The sequence below is a fragment of the Caretta caretta genome, chromosome 5 (assembly GCF_965140235.1).
Source record: "Caretta caretta isolate rCarCar2 chromosome 5, rCarCar1.hap1, whole genome shotgun sequence".
Classification (NCBI taxonomy): Eukaryota; Metazoa; Chordata; order Testudines; family Cheloniidae; genus Caretta; species Caretta caretta.
Genome location: NC_134210.1, coordinates 27,712,011 through 27,730,767, shown reverse-complemented (window position 1 = coordinate 27,730,767; position 18,757 = coordinate 27,712,011). Strand labels below are relative to the sequence as shown.

At 42.3% G+C, this 18,757-nt stretch overlaps 1 protein-coding gene across 2 annotated transcripts in view; it reads right to left on the bottom strand.

Annotated features, from left to right (window-relative positions):
* EGFLAM (EGF like, fibronectin type III and laminin G domains) overlaps positions 1–18,757 on the bottom strand; it is a 128,808-nt gene that overhangs the window by 75,154 nt on the left and 34,897 nt on the right. For both annotated transcript variants that reach the window (XM_048851259.2, XM_048851260.2), the window contains exons 3-6: positions 18,433–18,516; positions 16,278–16,304; positions 9,346–9,463; positions 8,706–8,841 (exon numbers count right to left, since the gene is read on the bottom strand). In XM_048851259.2, the coding sequence (XP_048707216.1) occupies positions 8,706–8,841; positions 9,346–9,463; positions 16,278–16,304; positions 18,433–18,516 (365 nt within the window). The remainder of the gene's footprint in view (positions 1–8,705; positions 8,842–9,345; positions 9,464–16,277; positions 16,305–18,432; positions 18,517–18,757) is intronic.

Sequence of the window (18,757 nt, the reverse complement as noted above, 5' to 3'; positions counted from 1 at the left end):
AAATTTCAATTGTGTGGAAAGTGTATTTCCCATTAAAAACACATGAAATATTTTCAGGGGGGAAATTTCAGACCAGTTGTACTTCACTGTACATAACAGCTAGAATTGCTTTTTAAAAAAAAAAAAATGGAAGTGGAGACTCTGGAGAGCAACTGAGAAATCTGTCCATGCCTCCCCATCCAACTACTCTTTCATGGCATGCAATACTTTATGAAACACTGTACAAACAATACAAACACAGTCCTTGTCCCAAGGACCCCTCAGTGGAAATTCTATTCTATCTTCTGTGACCACAGAGGGCTCTCTGTGTGTCTGGACTATGCAGATTCACCAGCCATTTGACCCCACAATGCGGGGATGCACCAGGCACAAGTCCTGGCTCCATGCACCCTGGACAGAGGATTTTCCCATGGAGATTCTCACTGTGAATTCCCATTGCTTGGACTGCTCACCAGGGAAAGGATTTACACCGATATGGAGTATGGGCGATTTCTCCTTGAGTTGAGTTTTAAATGTGAGCGATGCTTTCTGTCATGAATTTAGAATAAGCGCTATCATATGCACTTTTTTTTTCTTTGCTGTAAATTATGTTCTCTTTGCATCCATGGTTACAGTGAAGAATAGATAGCTGTTGAGGGATACAGTCTACCATATTATGTCCACTGAAATAATCTGGGCTGTTAAGTGACAATTCATTACTGCAATGGAATTACAGAAACGAGGAGTTCCATTTGAAGGGAATGGAACACCAAAAGAGGTTCATTTTGGTCCCAATCCTCTTCTCAGCACCCTCCTCTGGGTGCTATGGAAATTAGGGTTACCATATTTGAACATTCAAAAAAGAGGACACTCCCCGCCCCTTCCGCACCCCCATTCCAACCCCTTCCCCAAAGCCCCCGCCCTAACTCTGTCCCCTTCCTGCCCCATTGGACCCCATCCCCAAATCCCTGCCCCCGGCCCTGCCTCCTCCCCTGAGCGCACCACGTTCCCCCTCCTCCCCGCTTCCTCCCAGCTGCGCGAAACAGCTGTTTCATGCCACAAGTGCTGGGAGCCGGGGGGAAAATCAGGCACTCTCTCGAGTGATCAACATTCACTCTTTTTCTTGAATGATCAACTCTTCTTTGGGGAAAAATAATAATGGCAAAATCCCGGACGTTTTTAGATATTTAAAAATTCCTCCCAGACGGCGATTTAAGAACCAAAAAGCCGGACATTTCCAGGAAAATACGGACGTATGGTAACCCTAATGGAAATGCACAGGGGGCAGTGGGAAGGGAGCTACCCACCAGACCAGAGCCTTTTTGCAGCTGTTGCTGTAGCCTCTAGTTTCCTGCACCATGCAGCTTTCCTTCTCCCTTCTGCAGGTGTCTGAGGAGAAAACAGGGGAAAGGCCCAGCTATTGACACTCCAGACAGACCCTTACCCTCTGCTGCCAGCTGACATACCGTACAGCTCAGCTCCTGACCAAGCAACAGGTGTATGCCTACTGCATACGCCCTCCCTTAACTCCTGTTCCTACTTTGAACAGCAGAATCATCCTGGTTCACTGTCGATGGCTCCTCCATTGCCACCAACCACAGGAAAAGGGGCCAGGTTTTCCCTATATCTGGAGATTCATATTAACAAGTGTCCTCTGCATCAATACTTCCAAAAAGACTGAATGAAAGTAGATGACTCTTTAGCTGCTCACTTATTAAGTGATGTATGCAGCTGAAATAGGGTTTTTTGAGTACTGAAGATGTTAGCCAAAAATGTGTACTCTGATTAACTAGTTCCTCTAAAGTTGGAAGTTCAGTTATGCACCCAATGGACTAGAGTCTTTGAATATTTCAGGGAAAGTGCCTGATTTCAGAAAATTCAGTGGAGCTGAGAAGTGCGTGTGTTAGTTACAGGCAAGTCCTTTACAAAAACCCAGCATATCTGAAGCCCAATATTTTACCTCACACAGACATGCTACTTCTCAAAATACTCCTCAGCTTGAAAACTTAAAATAATTATTCCTGCAGGCATCCAAGAAAGAAGCCACTCACCTGTTTAGGCCTACCAACTGTTTGATTACATATTCCTTAAGGACCGTACTGCTAACAGTAAGTAGATAGGTATTTTACAAGTTAGCTCTAAATCAGACTCAGATATGCTCAAGCAATTAATTTATTGTATTTCCATGAGATTTTAATCCCAAAATTGCCACCTGGATGGAATGAAGACAGTATGGTTTCCTGTCTGTGGCAGACTCCCCCCATGTTGCTTTTCTAGGATACGGGGAAGAAACTTAGCCCTGGGGGAGTGAAATGATTTAAACAATTTCATCATTTCTGCAGGCTGCTTTTACCAGCACGAGAGATTCACAGTCCAAGAAAACCAGAGACATGCATAGAGAAGTACAGCTACTGATTCTGCAAAAACAAAGTATCGGATTGGAAGAGTATTTATTTAAGACAAGGGGGGGTTGATTCAGAATACACTTTTTTTTTTTTTTACACTGGTATAATCCCATTCGACTTCACTGGTATTACTCCTGATTGATACCAGTGTAATTTAGCCTTAAAACCGTATGCAGCAAAAGAAAATGCAGGTGAAGTGAAATGTCTATCTCAAATTGCTATTTAAGGCTTAAGGTTCACTGAACTTTCTCCAAACAAACATACTGAAGCATCCAAATATAAGAGGGTATAATCCCCAAAATGACCAAATACATTGTGAGTTTTATTTTAAAACCTCTGACTAAACAATATTATCAAAACAATGTGCTGTTAGCAAATTCTTTCCCAAAGTCTGGAAACAACTACACACTGAATTTCAATTACTCACATCTCTTGATCTATAGAAGAGAATGCAAGTATGTACTCTGCAGCTAAGTAACTTTATTCAAGAATGCATTTTCAACTTGTCAAATGGGGAATGGGATACCTGGCTTGTACTTTCGCTAATGGGCCATAGGTATTATGAAGAGATGCTGTGACGGAATGCACTTGCTCTACAGTGGATGGGGAAGAGTTAACCCTACATTGTAGGCTAAGGAAGCAATACCCCCTCAGCTCTATTGGGCATGCTCCAGTTGGGGGCGGGACCACTGGAGAGGAAGGACACAAGTTGTAGGCTCCAGCCCCAGTTGCTGGGGACAGTGCAGATGGGGAACCCAGAGACAGCAGAGACGCCCAGACCGTAGCAGTGGGAACCACGGTAGGAAGCAGCCCAGGAGAATTAGACAGTGGTCCAGTTAGTGACCTGGAACTTTGAGTCAGCGTGTTTCGGTCGGACCCCCCGCTGATTTAGTGGCACATGCTCTGGCCACTACCAGGGCTCTGACTGGCGCCCGGTGGAGAGGGAGGGCCTGGGCCTCCTTACCCAGCTGCCACCACCCCACTTTTTGTATGAAGAGGCCCCCCTTCCCCGACAGAGGCCACTTGGCCACTAGGCCTTACTGCCTCACAGATGGGGCAAACATAATGACTTTGGCCACTAGACCTTAATGCTCTGTTGACTGGGGTGAATCTATTGACTTTGGCCACTAGGCCTTACTGACATGCTAACAGGGGCAAAGCCATTGACTTAGGCCACTAGGCCTTGCTGCCTGGCTGAGTGGGGCAAATCTATTGATTTTTCTATTGACTCTGGCCATTGGGTCGCACTGCCCTGCTAATAGGGGCGGATACATTGACTTTGACTATTAGGCCTCACTGCCCTGCTAACGGGGTAAGTATATTGACTCCGGCTATGGAGGCATAAACACAGGTTACGTACACCCCGCCCCTACACCCGAGGGAAGACGGTGCGCACTCACCCCCAGCCCTGTCACAGATGCACATAAACTTTCAGCCTCCTCTTCGCAGGACAAAGAATGAGGGTGCAAGAAGCACAATGAGTCAGAACGCAAGCAAATCCCTTTCTAACATTTCATGCTGAGTTAAAAGAAGGGGAGGGAGAGGGAAAGATTCAGATCACTATTATATTGGGAAAATAGGCAGTGGAACAATCTCCTGATAATTCTAAACCACAGCTAGCCTAACATAATGCCTATTAGACATCCTTCACTCTCATGTACTAGCTCCAAATGCAGTAATCATTGTGTCACTTCAAACCCACTAAACATCAGGCACTCTGATTTGGACGCAAAGTATCACAGAAATTCAGAACCAAACCTTCGGCATGGGGAAATCTTTTTCATTATATCTATGCTTTCTAGACTGTAACTGTGCTGTAGGAGAATCAATGTTTTGGGGGGTTTTGCAGTTTTTTTAAATTTTACAACACCAAGCTCTTAAAAAAAATCTTTAGATGTGGTTTCCCTGATGAGATGAAGCATGAAAAAAAGATGTTTTGACCTCACAGCACACAGTAGTCCAGAGGCAAATCTGTCTTCTTGCCTAATAACTTTCAGTGAAACTTATCAACATATGTTTACTTAATGGACCAAACCAAAGGAAGAGACATGCCAGTATATTGTGCCCTTACAATATGTGCAAACACAAACAAACAAGTAGCCTTGCATATAAATATGAATTTGCATACTTGCTTGGATAATTAGGTACTACAGTATGTTTGTGCATGCAAATACACAGCTGCAAGTGCAATTACACATAGCTGACCTCTCACATACTTCTTATAGCTGCAGCTCAGGGACCAAACTTACTGACCCTCTGAGCCTCATACGATAATCTTTAGAAGTTCAAGAGCCACAAGAGACGAATAACCTTTACACATGCATTTTTTTAAACATTAGCATCCTACTTACTGTATCACGGCTAATTACAGCTAGAGCTAGAGGCCTTGTGGGTCTCTATCCTGGTCATAAGTCTTTGGAAATCTGGTTGATATGTTGTCAAGGCAGTAAGGAGGAGCTCAGTCAGATGTTGATTTGTAAGGACTGCATGATGTTTCAATTTTACAAACTTCATCACAGAATACAGCGATTCACAGCAGTATGCTGTGCCAAAAATTGAAATGAGTTGCACACTAGTCTTCTTGAGTTGAGGATACTTCATTCCTGGCACTTGCTTCCAGAACTGGATTGTACACTGTGATTTATGCATAATCTTTAGAGCCTGGTCTTCCTGGAGTTTCAATAGTTCCATTTCTACAGTAGATGTTTCTGTAATCACGGTTTTGGGAATCGGACACCTGTCATTGATCACATCAACCATGAATGGATTTACAAAAAAGGGGAAGCAGGATCTCAGCTTCTGCAACTCTTCAAACCTGGACTGACAGTCATTAAGCAGGCCTTGTAATTTACCTCTGTGAACTTCTACTTTGATTTCAGGGAATGTGTTTACCCTACTCTTGAGATGGGGAAAGTGGTTCAAGTTTCTTGACACTATGTCTCTTTGCAGAAGCTTTAACTTGTTCTGGAAGCTGGAGACTGTCTGAGTAAGGTCAGAAATAATCTTCCCTTGGAGTGCCAAGTTGAGAGTTTGCAGATGCTGCATAATATCAATGAAAAACATCAGATCCTGCATCCGTTGCGAATTTCCTTTTCTTCAAAGGAAAGCACTGATGGAGTTCCACAAATCTATTTAAGACATTGCTGGTTGATAACCCCCTCACAATACAGCCGAAAGAGACATTGTTAGGTTGTCTTCAAGATCCAGCTCTTCAATGAAATTTTTGAATGGTTGATGAGTCTTCTCATTTGAACAGATGAAATTGACAATTTCCAGGACTGTTTTTGTAATACTTTCATACTTGAAGTATCTGCCTGTGAGATGTTCACGACAGATGATGCAATGAACAGGGAGAAACTCTGGAAATTTAGGATCGTTTTTCAAAAGTCTGATAAGGCCTACTTTTTTCCCCCATCACTGCAGGTGCTCCATCCGTTGCAACACTAACAAGTTTATCCAGTGGTACATCAGCATTTGTCAATGCTTTGTCAAATGCATTTTTTATGTCAATACCACAGGTTGTTTCTTTTAGAGCCACTAAGTCCAACATTTCTTTTTTACAATTACATCCGTGGAAACATAGCAAACAAATATCACTAGTTGTGGTTTATCTTGAATATCTGTGGATTTGTCGACAGCTAGTCTGAATGCTAGAGAATTCTTTAGATCATTTTGCATCTTGCTTGCATCAGCACAGATCTGGGAGATCCGCCTCTCTGTAGCATGGTGCGAAATTGGAATTTGCTGCATTAGTTGTTGAAGTTTTGTGTTACTTTGATCTAAAATTGCAACCACTTCTGCAATATTCTTCTTAACAAATTCTCCATCATGGACATTTTGCACGAGTAATATTCCATGCCATAACAAAACTAGCTTCAGTCTTTGTGTCAGCTTCCTTACGGAATGCCGAAAGTAGTGTCTGTTGACTATTGAGGGGTAATTTTAAAGTGGTTAGCTTATTTTTCCTTAATTCTGATCAAGGAGGATATTTAGAGGAAAAGTTATTGTGATTTGTTTCATAGAATCATAGAATCAAAGAATATAAGGGTTGGAAGGGACCCCAGAAGGTCATCTAGTCCAACCCCCTGCTTGAAGCAGGACCAATTCCCAGTTAAATCATCCCAGCCAGGGCTTTGTCAAGCCTGACCTTAAAAACCTCTAAGGAAGGAGATTCTACCACCTCCCTAGGCAACGCATTCCAGTGTTTCACCACCCTCTTAGTGAAAAAGTTTTTCCTAATATCCAATCTAAACCTCCCCCACTGCAACTTGAGACCATTACTCCTCGTTCTGTCATCTGCTACCATTGAGAACAGTCTAGAGCCATCCTCTTTGGAACCCCCTTTCAGGTAGTTGAAAGCAGCTATCAAATCCCCCCTCATTCTTCTCTTCTGCAGGCTAAACAATCCCAGCTCCCTCAGCCTCTCCTCATAACTCATGTGTTCCAGACCCCTAATCATTTTTGTTGCCCTTCGCTGGACTCTCTCCAATTTATCCACATCCTTCTTGAAGTGTGGGGCCCAAAACTGGACACAGTACTCCAGATGAGGCCTCACCAATGTCGAATAGAGGGGAACGATCACGTCCCTCGATCTGCTCGCTATGCCCCTACTTATACATCCCAAAATGCCATTGGCCTTCTTGGCAACAAGGGCACACTGCTGACTCATATCCAGCTTCTCGTCCACTGTCACCCCTAGGTCCTTTTCCGCAGAACTGCTGCCTAGCCATTCGGTCCCTAGTCTGTAGCTGTGCATTGGGTTCTTCCGTCCTAAGTGCAGGACCCTGCACTTATCCTTATTGAACCTCATCAGATTTCTTTTGGCCCAATCCTCCAATTTGTCTAGGTCCTTCTGTATCCTATCCCTCCCCTCCAGCGTATCTACCACTCCTCCCAGTTTAGTATCATCCGCAAATTTGCTGAGAGTGCAATCCACACCATCCTCCAGATCATTTATGAAGATATTGAACAAAACCGTTCATAGTGATGTTTCAAGTTGCTCGCTTTGTAGTGAGAAAGCAATGCATTGCAGATAAGGCACAGAGGGGTCTGCCACCTTTACTAGTGAATGCAAAATCTTCCTCCCATTCTGGCTGAAAACTTCAGTTTTCTTCTTCATACTTGCATTTCTTACCATTTGATGATGTCAGTGTCACCCACAAAATTAACATAGGGTTAACACTTCAATCTATAACTATTCCACTGCGACTTATGAACAGTAAACACAGCCTGTCGTGTGCAGCATGGAAACCGATCACAGCACACAAGGTCTGCAGAGCACTAGAGTGATGCAATTTCCTGTTATAATGAGCATGTGATTCTGAAGCTAGAGCCTAGGCGCCACTTGAAGGGCTAAAGCCGCAAGCAGCAGTGCCTCTCCTCCTGTGGGGCTGAAGCCCCAAGCAGCAGTGCCCCTCCTCCTGCAGGGTTGAAGCCAAGAGCACCAGCTCCCTCCCCCAGCAGGGCTAAAGCCCCGAGCCTTGGCTCCCTGCCCCTGCAGGGCTGAAGCCCTGAGCCTTGGCTTGCTACCCGCAGGGCTGAAGCCGCAAGCTCCAGTTCTCCCTACTATGGAGTGAAGCCCCAAGCCTCGGCACCCTCCCATGGGGCTCGAGCAGCAAGCGCCAGCTCCACTTCCTCCTCCCCCCCAACATGGGGTGAAGCCCCGAGCTCAGTGGGCCACAGTTGACCCCTTAAAAAGCCGCACGTGGCTTGCAAGCCGTGGTTTGGCCATGCCTGCTCTATTATATACTATTGCACGTTTTAGATAATTCATGGTAGGATCTCCTTGAAGGTTTTCTAATAACTTTTCATAAAAACTAGGACAGTAACAGTAAAGGAGATCCATAAAGTAAAGAGCACATAGTGGTTTGAGACCTGCGAACTCAAGATACCACCTCTTCTTATATTCTTACATGACAGCTAAAATCAGCTGAGACAATTGAGCTGACAGTCCCAGCATTTCTACCTCTGAGGGCTGGGCATTTTCAGGGGAAGGCCCTTGACTCTGGAATTCTCTTCTCCCTTTGGGCGTGAGTTTGATGACTTTCAGAGCATGTTTCAAACCCTGTTTACTCAGGCTTTCCCCAGAGGGCGGGTATTTTCTTTAAGGCGAAGGGTGGGAGTTATTGCTGACTTTATATCAATTGAGATTATTTATTTTAAATTTTAACAGTACATTTCACACAGAGCAAGAGAGAGAGAGTGATAAATGCACTATATAAAATGAATGAATAAATAATGAGGAACATCTGCACTGAATCTAATAATATATTTTGAAATACATGTAGTGCACATATACTGAAATTCAGATTCCTGATTTACCTGATAAACTCCAAGGTATAGTACTGGATTGGGGAACTTCCTTCACTGACTCCAGGTTTCCATGATAGCGCAACCTCTGAATCAGAAACTACTACGACCTGAGGCTGATAGGGTGGGTCAGGGGGCATGCATTTATCTAAGCCAAAAGAATGGCATGTAATCAGTATTAGAAAAGCAGACAGATTTTATAGACACAAAACTCCACACACACTCCTCCCAGAACCGAGAATCAGACTGGTGTTTTACCACAAAACAATCATACTTGTAAAAATTCTATGTTAAAAATATTTAAACTTAAGTACTGTACATTAATCCGATTTAGCTAGGATTCACATGCTGCATTGTAGGCAGGAAATATGCTAGAGGAAAGAGGTTTCTTTCTTCAAATGCCCTTGCAGGCATTTATAAAGGGTCCACAAGGCCCCTGGTACCTCAGGTGGCATTTATCCTTTTAAATCTTTTAATAATGTTACTGACCATTTTGCCACTACAAATACAGCCTGCCCTCTGACATGAGCGACTTTGAGCAAAACAGAAATTTTAGCTCTCGCTCTATGTTTACCTGCCAGCAAAATGAAATGTCTTGGATTAACTCTGCCTCAGCCATTTCATAATGGAAAGCTATTTACACAGATTTTACCTTGGGATAAGGTTGTGATGTCTCTGGGCATGCTGGGTCGTCCTTTTCCTGCCCAGCCATAAGATCCTACACTAACGCGGTGTGGAGTGTTTGGCTTTAAATCGCCAATAACAACATCCTGTCAGAGACAAGAAAAAGAAGATACAAAAAAGTAACAGATCTGTTTCATGTTACTGAAAATGACATTGTGTGCTATGCTGCTTGGATGAGATATCTTACATTAATATCTTACATGATATTTTCCATGCAGGCCCCTAGGAAAATTGCAACAATGCCAATTCAGTACACAAACAAAACACACAAACAAGGTCACGGGTTTCCTGACAAGCTGCAGTTTTACCCCACAGGGATCTACAGAACTGACCTAGACCCATTTCTCAGCATAATTCTGAAGTCTGAAGAAAGTTTTTATGGAGCTCACAGTCACACACTTTGGCTGCTGAAATTTAAGTCACATACATTCCCCTCTTGAGCCAAATGCTGGAGTTCATTATCTGTTTCCAGGGGGCTGTTGCTGCTTCTGATGGTGAAGAAATGTGTGACCTCTCCTTGTACACAGATCAGGAACCAATGGAAGCAGATGCCCCCTGAAATTTTCCTCCCACACTACTCTGCTAATGCTATCAAACGTGACCTGAAAGGAGTGCCTCCCTTTATGGAAGACCAAGGACTTACTTGTTTCTGTGTCACCGTCACAGGACAGGTTAACCCAAAGGCAAAACTGTCAACTGCCATATGTAAGGCATTGCTGAGCTCTGCATATGATAATTTTGTTATTTGTGATGCTGTTTAAGACTCCCAGCATGACCAAGTATTTAATCTCGGTGTCTGGTCCATTTCAGAACATATACTACCAGTCAGCTGGAGCTATTCAGATCTCATATTTTGGCTCAGCCAAACATTAATAAAGATTGGTCCATGTGCAAAATTCAGACCCTGGTCTGGGTTTGGATCTCAAAAACCCTAGAAGTTGGGGAGCTCTTGGATATGGGTTTTGATTTGGGCCCATCTCCAATTGTTTCACTGGAAACCATAAATGACACCTCAGGTGACACCTCAGTTCCAAAGATTAACAAAAGTATTTACATAAAGGCAATAATTGGACTGGATGATTTTATTATATGAAACATTATATGTACATACACACACATATATGCACTTCTAAAGAGTCATCCAGATATTTAAAATATCACTCACAGTGCATGGGAAAATTCAGAGAGCTCTTTTCCCCTGAAGCTAAGAGAAACTTGAAATAGTATTTCCAGGTGCAGCAAGCTAGTGAAAGATCCTAATACTTTATTATCTGCCAGCCTCCTGATGCCGGTCTTTCTAATAAGCTTTCCTTTATTCCTGTGGGTAAATACTGTACTAGTCCAATAGTTCTACTGCCTGTTATTGCTACCTCCAGTCCTAATCTGCAGTGAGCTCCAGAGAGGTAGACACCATAAGCTCATGCACAGTCCAATTGATCGGACAGCTTGTGGTGAGTCAGGGTTTTAGTCTAACGTTAGAAAGTCAGTGCAATTATGTGAAGTGCTTTTAAAGCAAGTTAAGATATTTATATGGATCTGGACTGAGTTCCACCTTCTTGTACTATTAATGCATCTTAAAAAATTTGCTGTGTTGTGATACTAGAGGTATAGTGGACTGAAATCTCTATTGCAGTACATTGGCTCTGTCGCAGGTACTATAGCAAGGTATGCCAAAGTTTAAACGGCATACGATGGGGCAGAATTTGGCCTTCTGTTTTATTAAAACATTATGGGTCTTACTGATGTAAATGAGAGAAGCTCTGTTGACTGCAATGGAGCTATGTCAATTTACAACAGTGGAAGATCTGGCCAAAGACAAGCTTTGCAAGGCCTAACTTTGAATCTATCACAAAATGTATTTCTCCTGTCAGGGTACACTAGCTCATAGCTATTCGTTGTTCTCCAAGTTCAGGCACTTGACCTAGAAACCTTCCACCTCTAAAGCCTGCCTATTCTTTTTTTAGGACCAAGTCCACAGGCTTACACGTGTGCTTAATGTGTAGCATGTGAATAGCCCCACTATACTCAATCGGATAAGAGCTTAATAGGTGCCTTTATATTATATTTCCATGTTTGCTGTGTGCTGTTATTTATATGTTCTATGTTGTAAAACAATAACATGACCAGGTATAATACATGCTATCCAATTTGATAATGCTTATACTTACAGGCTGGGACTGATTCTGCTCTCAGTTACAGCCGTGTAGGTCAGGAGGGAGCTCCATTGAAGTCAATGGAGTCCATCATTGTAATTTAGAGGAGAATCAGGCTCACTGTCTAAAAGACAAATCATGCAAACCTGACCACAGTGTTATTGCAGATTTCTGTTGACTTTGGTATGAGTATAACAGAAAGCATTTCAGCAAGAATGTCTGAGCTCAACAACATTTCCTGGGGATTAATGAGCAGCTGGGAGCTGATGAATCCCAGCAAGTCATTAATTCTCTAAGAAATGGCCCAACTGAAGTCATTATTGTTATCAGATGTAGAGATGGATCAAACCTGGAACCTCAAACCTGGAACCTCAAATCTGAAACACCTTCAAAATCTTCCAGTCCAAACCCAACCCTACAGTTTTGTTACTGAATCAGATCCAAAACTAGAAGGAGCCCATTTTCCCTTTTCTGGATTAGATGCATCCTAAAAGTCTCCTAACCACAGTGATTCTCCCAAGATCTAGCAAAATTTCCATTAATATAGATAGTTGAAATCTCATGAAATCTACTGATCTCACATGATTTCCACCATTTCTGGCCAAAATCTCACATAAACAGCTTGCAAGAATCCGTCAATGTTGACTCCAAGCCTATACACTGGTCCTGATTCAGTCTCAAACCAAAACCCTTTCATAAATGAACACCTCCTTTTTAGCCCATCTCTATAGCTAAACCCTTTACGGTTTTTGTTTATAGGAAGCAGAATGGTCCATTGGACTGAGCACAGGACTGGAAATAATTCACCAGCAACAAAAGTCATAAAGGGGGTTTATCTTCTATACAACATTGTCTTTAGTCTCCCATTCCTGCCTCCTTTTTGTGTACTTTCTCTGCCTCCCTTATTCCTGAATCCTATCCTCTTTTAAGCTCAGCTCAGACCTCTTTGAGAGGGAAGAAAATGAAGTAAGAAAGGATACAGCCGTGGGTAGGAGAAAGACATAAGGCGGAAGGGCAGTGTACATACTAATCTAATAGGTAATACTGGCGGTAGAATGTCTGTGCCCAATCGGGTAAAGAATGCGAGCGAAGCCAAACAGCAAAAATTAAGATGTTTGTACACTAATGCGAGGAGACTAGGTAACAAAATGGAGGAACTAGAGCTACTGGTGCAGGAAGTGAAACCAGATATTATAGGGATAACAGAAACATGGTGGAATAGTAGTCATGACTGGAGTAAGGCTATTGAAGGGTATGTGCTGTTTAGGAAAGACAGAAATAAAGGCAAAGGTGGTGGAGTACCTCAGCGATGAGGTAGACTGTAAAGAAATAAGAAGTGATGGAATGGATAAGACAGAGTCTGTCTGGGCCAAAATCACTTTGGGGAAGAAAGCTACTAGAGCCTCCCCTAGGATAGTGCTTGGGGTGTGCTATAGACCGCCAGGATCTCATTTGGATATGGATAGAGACATCTTTAATACTAATGGGAATTGTGTGATCATGGGAGACTTTAGCTTCCCAGATATAGACTGGAGGACAAAGTGCTAGTAATAATAATAGGGCTCAGATTTTCCTGGATACGATGGCTGATGGATTCCTTCACCAAGTAGTTGCTGAACCGACAAGAGGAGATGCCATTTTAGACTTGGTTTTGGTGAGCAGTAAGGACCTCATAGAAGAAATGATTGTAGGCGACAACTTGGTTTGAGCGATTATGAGCTAATTCAGTTCAAACTAAATGGAAGGATAAACAAAAATAGATCTGTGACTAGGGTTTTTGATTTCAAAAAGGCTAACTTTACAAAATTAAGGAAATTAGTTAGGGAAGTGGATCTAAAGGCGGAGGAGGCCTGGAATTACTTCAAGTCAAAGTTGCAGAAACTATCAGAAGCCTGCATCCCAAGAAAGGGGAAAAAATTCTTAGGCAGGAGTTGTAGACCAAGCTGGATGAGCAAGCATCTCAGAGAGGTGATTAAGAAAAAGAAGAAAGCCTACAAGAAGTGGAAGATGGGAGGGATTAGCAAGGAAAGCTACCTTACTGAGGTCAGAACATTTAGGGATAAGCGAGAAAGGCCAAAAGTCATGTAGAGTTGGACCTTGCAAAGCGACTTAAAAGCAATAGTAAAAGGTTCTATAGCCATATAAATAAGAAGAAAACAAAGAAAGAAGAAGTGGGACTGCTTAACACTGAGGATGGAGTGGAGGTTAAGGATAATCTAGGAATGGCCCAATATCTAAACAAATACTTTGCCTCAGTCTTTAACGAGGCTAATGAGGAGCTTAGAGATAATGGTAGGATAACAAATGGGAATGAGGATATGGAGGTAGATATTACCACATCCGAGGTAGAAGCCAAACTTGAATAGTTTAATGGGACTAAATCGGGGGACCTGGATAATCTTCATCCAATAATATTAAAGGAACTGGCACATGAAATTGCAAGCCCGTTAGCAAGAATTTTTAATGAATCTGTAAACTCAGGGGTTGTACCGTATGACTGGAGAATTGCTAACATAGTTCCTATTTTTAAGAAAGGTAAAAAAAAGCGATCCGGGTAACCACAGGCCTGTTAATTTGACGTGTAGTATGCAAGGTCTTGGAAAAAATTTTGAAGGAGAAAGAAGTTAAGGACATTGAGGTCAATGTTAATTGGGACAAAATACAACATGGCTTTACAAAAGGTAGATCGTGTTAAACCAACCTGATCTCCTTCTTTGAGAAGGTAACAGATTTTTTAGACAAAGGGAACGCAGTGGATCTAATTTACCTCAATTTCAGTAAGGCATTTGATACGGTTCCACATGGAGAATTATTAGCTAAATTGGAAAAGATGGGGGTCAATATGAAAACTGAAAGGTGATAAGGGACTGGTTAAAGGGGAGACTGCAGAGGGTCACACTGAAAGGTGACCTGTCAGACTGGAAGGAGGTTACTAGTAGAGTTCCTCAGGGATCAGTTTTGGGATCAATCTTATTTAATCTTTTTGTTATTGACTTTGGCATAAAAAGCGGGAATGTGCTAACAAAGTTTGCAGATGACACAAAGCTGGGAGGTATTGCCAATACAGAGAAGGACCGGGATATCATACAGGAAGATCTGGATGACCTTGTAAATTGGAGTAATAGTAATAGGATGAAATTTAATAGTGAAAAGTGCAAGGTCATGCATTTAGGGATTAATAATAAGAATTTTTGTTATAAACTGGGGACACATTACTTGGAAGTAACAGAGGAGGAGAAGGACCTCGGCGTATTGGTTGATCACAGGATGACTATGAGCCGCCAATGTGATATGGCCATCAAAAAAGCTAATGCGGTCTTGGGATGCATCAGGAGAGGTATTTCCAGTAGAGATAAGGAGGTGTTAATAACATTATACAAGGCACTGGTGAGACCTCATCTGGAATATTGTGTGCAGTTCTGGTCCCCCTTGTTTAAGAAGGATGAATTCAAACTGGAACAGATATAGAGAAGGGCTGCTAGGATGATCCAAGGAATGGAAAACCTGTCTTATGAAAGGAGACCCAATGAGCTTGGGTTGTTTAGCCTAACTAAAATAAGGCTGAGAGGAGATATGATTGCGATCTATAAATATATCAGAGGGATAAATACCATGAAGAGAGAAGAATTATTTAAGCTCAGTACCAATGTGGACACAAGAACAAATGGATATAAACTGGCCATCAGGAAGTTTAGACTTGAAATTAGACAAAGGTTTCTTACCATCAGAGGAGTGAAGTTCTGGAACAACCTTCCAAGGGAAGCAGCGAGGGCAAAAGATATATCTGGCTTCAAGACAAAGCTTGATACGTTTATGGAGGAGATGATATGATGGGATAGCCTAATTTTGGCAATAATTGATCTTTGACTACTAGTGGTAGATATGCCCAATGGCCAATGATGGGATGTTAGATGGGGTGGAATCTGAGTTACTACAGAGAATTCTTTCCTGGGTGTCTGGCTGGTGAGTCTTGCCCACATGCTCAGGGTTTAGCTGATCACCATATTTGGGGTCGGGAAGGAATTTTCCCCCATGGCAGATTGGCAGAGGCCCTGGGGGGTTTTCGCCTTCCTCTGCAGTGTGGGGCACGGGTCACTTGCTGGAGGATTCTCTGCACCTTGAAGTCTTTAAACCACAATTTGAGGACTTCAATAGCTCAGATATAAGTTAGGGGTTTGTTACAGTAGTTGGTGGGTGAGATTCCATGGCCTGCGTTGTGCAGGAGGTCAGACTAGACGATCATAATGGTCCCTTCTGACCTTAAAGTCTATGATTCTACTCTTCCCATCTCTTTTCACACTTCCTTACTGCTCTATTCTACCTTCCTACCCACAGGGTATATCCCCCTTCCGTCCTCTCCCTTTTGTCTGACTGATTGGCCCTCCCACTCTGGCTAACTGCTCAGCTCTCCTGTGGCCCTCGCTGCCTGGCTCTCATTCTTATACGATTGATCTCCTATAACCTCAGTAAGGCACCCTTAAGTGTTTTCGATGATTAAGTGTGGAAGATTATCCATCTCTAAAATGGAGATGATAATAATGCTTTCTTACCTACCAGCTCTGAACATTAGTTAAAGTTTGTGCCACTTTGACTAGGAAAAGCCCTATTTAAGTGCCAAGTATTATTATTTTAGTAGATTATGGAGCCTTTTTGTGCACTGCATATGAATCAGTGGAAAGGGAGGCTCTAAATGTTCTGTCTTATTTTGGATCACAGCTGCGACAGTTTCAGGAAGTGCAGTACTTACAAAAATCGCTTGTCCATCAAGTTGACCCTGGGGGGAAAAATCAGAATGGGACTTGTTAACAAACAACATACTTAAAAGTTGATGGCAAATCATGAGTGATGAGTCAGCAAAGCAAGATATGACCAATATACTCAGCAGATGGGACATGTAATTCCCAGCTCAAATAGATGTATACATGTTAGGTCAGCTGGAGCTAGTGCCTAAAAATAGCAGCGTAACCATGACTATGTGAGTAACAGCTTGGGCTAGCTGCCCGCATGCAATCCCATTTGACCCCTTGGGTAGGTATTCAGGTGGCTAGACTGAGCCTTGCAAGCACTAGCTCATGTCTAGCTTCCTGAGCTGAGAATTAAACCTCCCAGCTGCTGTGTAGACATACCCTATTGTGTCATATCCTATGGTTTCAGAGTAACAGCCGTGTTAGTCTGTATTCGCAAAAAGAAAAGGAGTACTTGTGGCACCTTAGAGACTAACCAATTTATTTGAGCATAAGCTTTCGTGAGCTACAGCTCACTTCATCGGATGCATACTGTGGAAAGTTTAGAAGATCTTATATACACACAAAGCATGAAAAAATACCTCCTCCCACCCCACTCTCCTGCTGGTAATAGCTTATCTAAAGTGATCACTCTCCTTACAATGTGTATGATAATCAAGTTGGACCATTTCCAGCACAAATCCAGGTTTTCTCACCCCCCCCCCCACATACACACAAACTCACTCTCCTCCTGGTAATAGCTTATCTAAAGTGACCACTCTCCTTACAATGATTATGATAATCAAGGTGGGCCATTTCCAACACAAATCCAGGTTTTCTCACCCCCCCACCCCCCACAAACTCACTCTCTTGCTGGTAATAGCTTATCCAAAGTGACCACTCTCCTTACATTGTGTATGATAATCCTGTGGTGGCAACAGAAGTACTTTTAGGAAAAAGAAGTGAGGAACACAGGAGGGACAAAAAATAGTGTATAACAAAGTAATAATTAATCATGACAATGAGACTCCTTCCTTTACTATGATCCCATATTTGTGAAAGCCATGAGATTCAGGAGTAGCCAAAGAAAGTGAGTATAAGGCAACAGGGAATCTGAGAAGCTACTCTTCCCTCTTCTTCACTTCATCACTTCCTTTTGAAGAGGTTTGCTAATGTTCACCAACTTCACCACAATGCCCTTCAAAAAGAGAAAGAAATCTCCCCTCTGCCCACAAATGTTTGAATTTGATGCTATTATCTCAGTGCCAATTTCTAGCTGGTGCAGTCCTACGGAACATTCCTAATTCAGCCACGTGAAAGGAAGAGTAAAGAGGACATGGCCCAAAAGAAGGAAGGACACTGATTTGAAGGAGAGAGGGGAATGGGGAGAAGAAGAATGAAGCATATAAAGGTGAAAAGGAAAGGGATGAAGAGGGTAAAGAAAAGAAGAGAATAGGGGGAAAGGGAGGTGATGGGAAAAGACAACAGATTTTTTTGAAAGAATAAAAAACTTCCAATCCCAGAAAAGCCCCTTGGAGACTAGAACTTGCACATTTGCCTTTTTTTTTCTTTTTCTTTTTTTTTTTTGGTAGTTAGGAGTTATTAAAGCTCACAATTAAACTTTTAATCTCAAATTTTCAGTGGGCAGAGTCTCACTTGCACACACAGGAATTTGCCAAAAATTCAACTCTGTTTGCTCAGACATTTACCATGATGGCACAGCTTTGCCCAGATGGGAGTTTAGACACCTAAATACATGGAACAGCAAATGGAGACGTGATTGCTCTTCCATTTTTGCATGCACAAATGAACTTTTCCCAATTGAAAAAGTGAACTTGAAATCAAAAGTAATATTTAAAGAGATCCCACAGGTAATTGCTATTAAAATCCACAGCAAGTCCCAACAGTTGCAAATTCAAAACTAGCAGGAGAATGAGGTAAGAAAATCATATCCCAGATTTCTGATTAGATTACAGCAGTGTGCTATGATTTCCTCTTTGCCCAATAGTCCCTGTGGGTTTGGAATTGAAGCCGGTATTAGTTCACACAGCCAAAGAAGTCAGAGTTCCTGGTTCCTACTATAGAAATATCACCAATTATTAGAAAATGCCAAACTTAACTCTCTCAAAATTCCAGAGGCTCTGATCATTCTGACAATGTATAAAGCCAGATACTCACCATGCTGAGCATATCCAAGCTAAGGGGGACATCATGTGACCGCTGTTTTACTGGTTTATCAGCTTCGACCTCTGAGTAAAACACCTTGAAGAGATGTAGTTAAGGCAGTGATACAAATACTTTAGAAATAATAAGTAAACTACTATCACATCACTGCGTATACAGCCCTTGCCCCTCCACAGACACATGGAGAGTTAGCATACATTGACATATTCTTCAGACTTACCAAGGTTTGTCTACACATCAAAATGACATAATTTATACTGTGTTAGACGATACAATGTTAAATATGACTTAGCACTTAGTTGTAGAAACGAACTGTCAT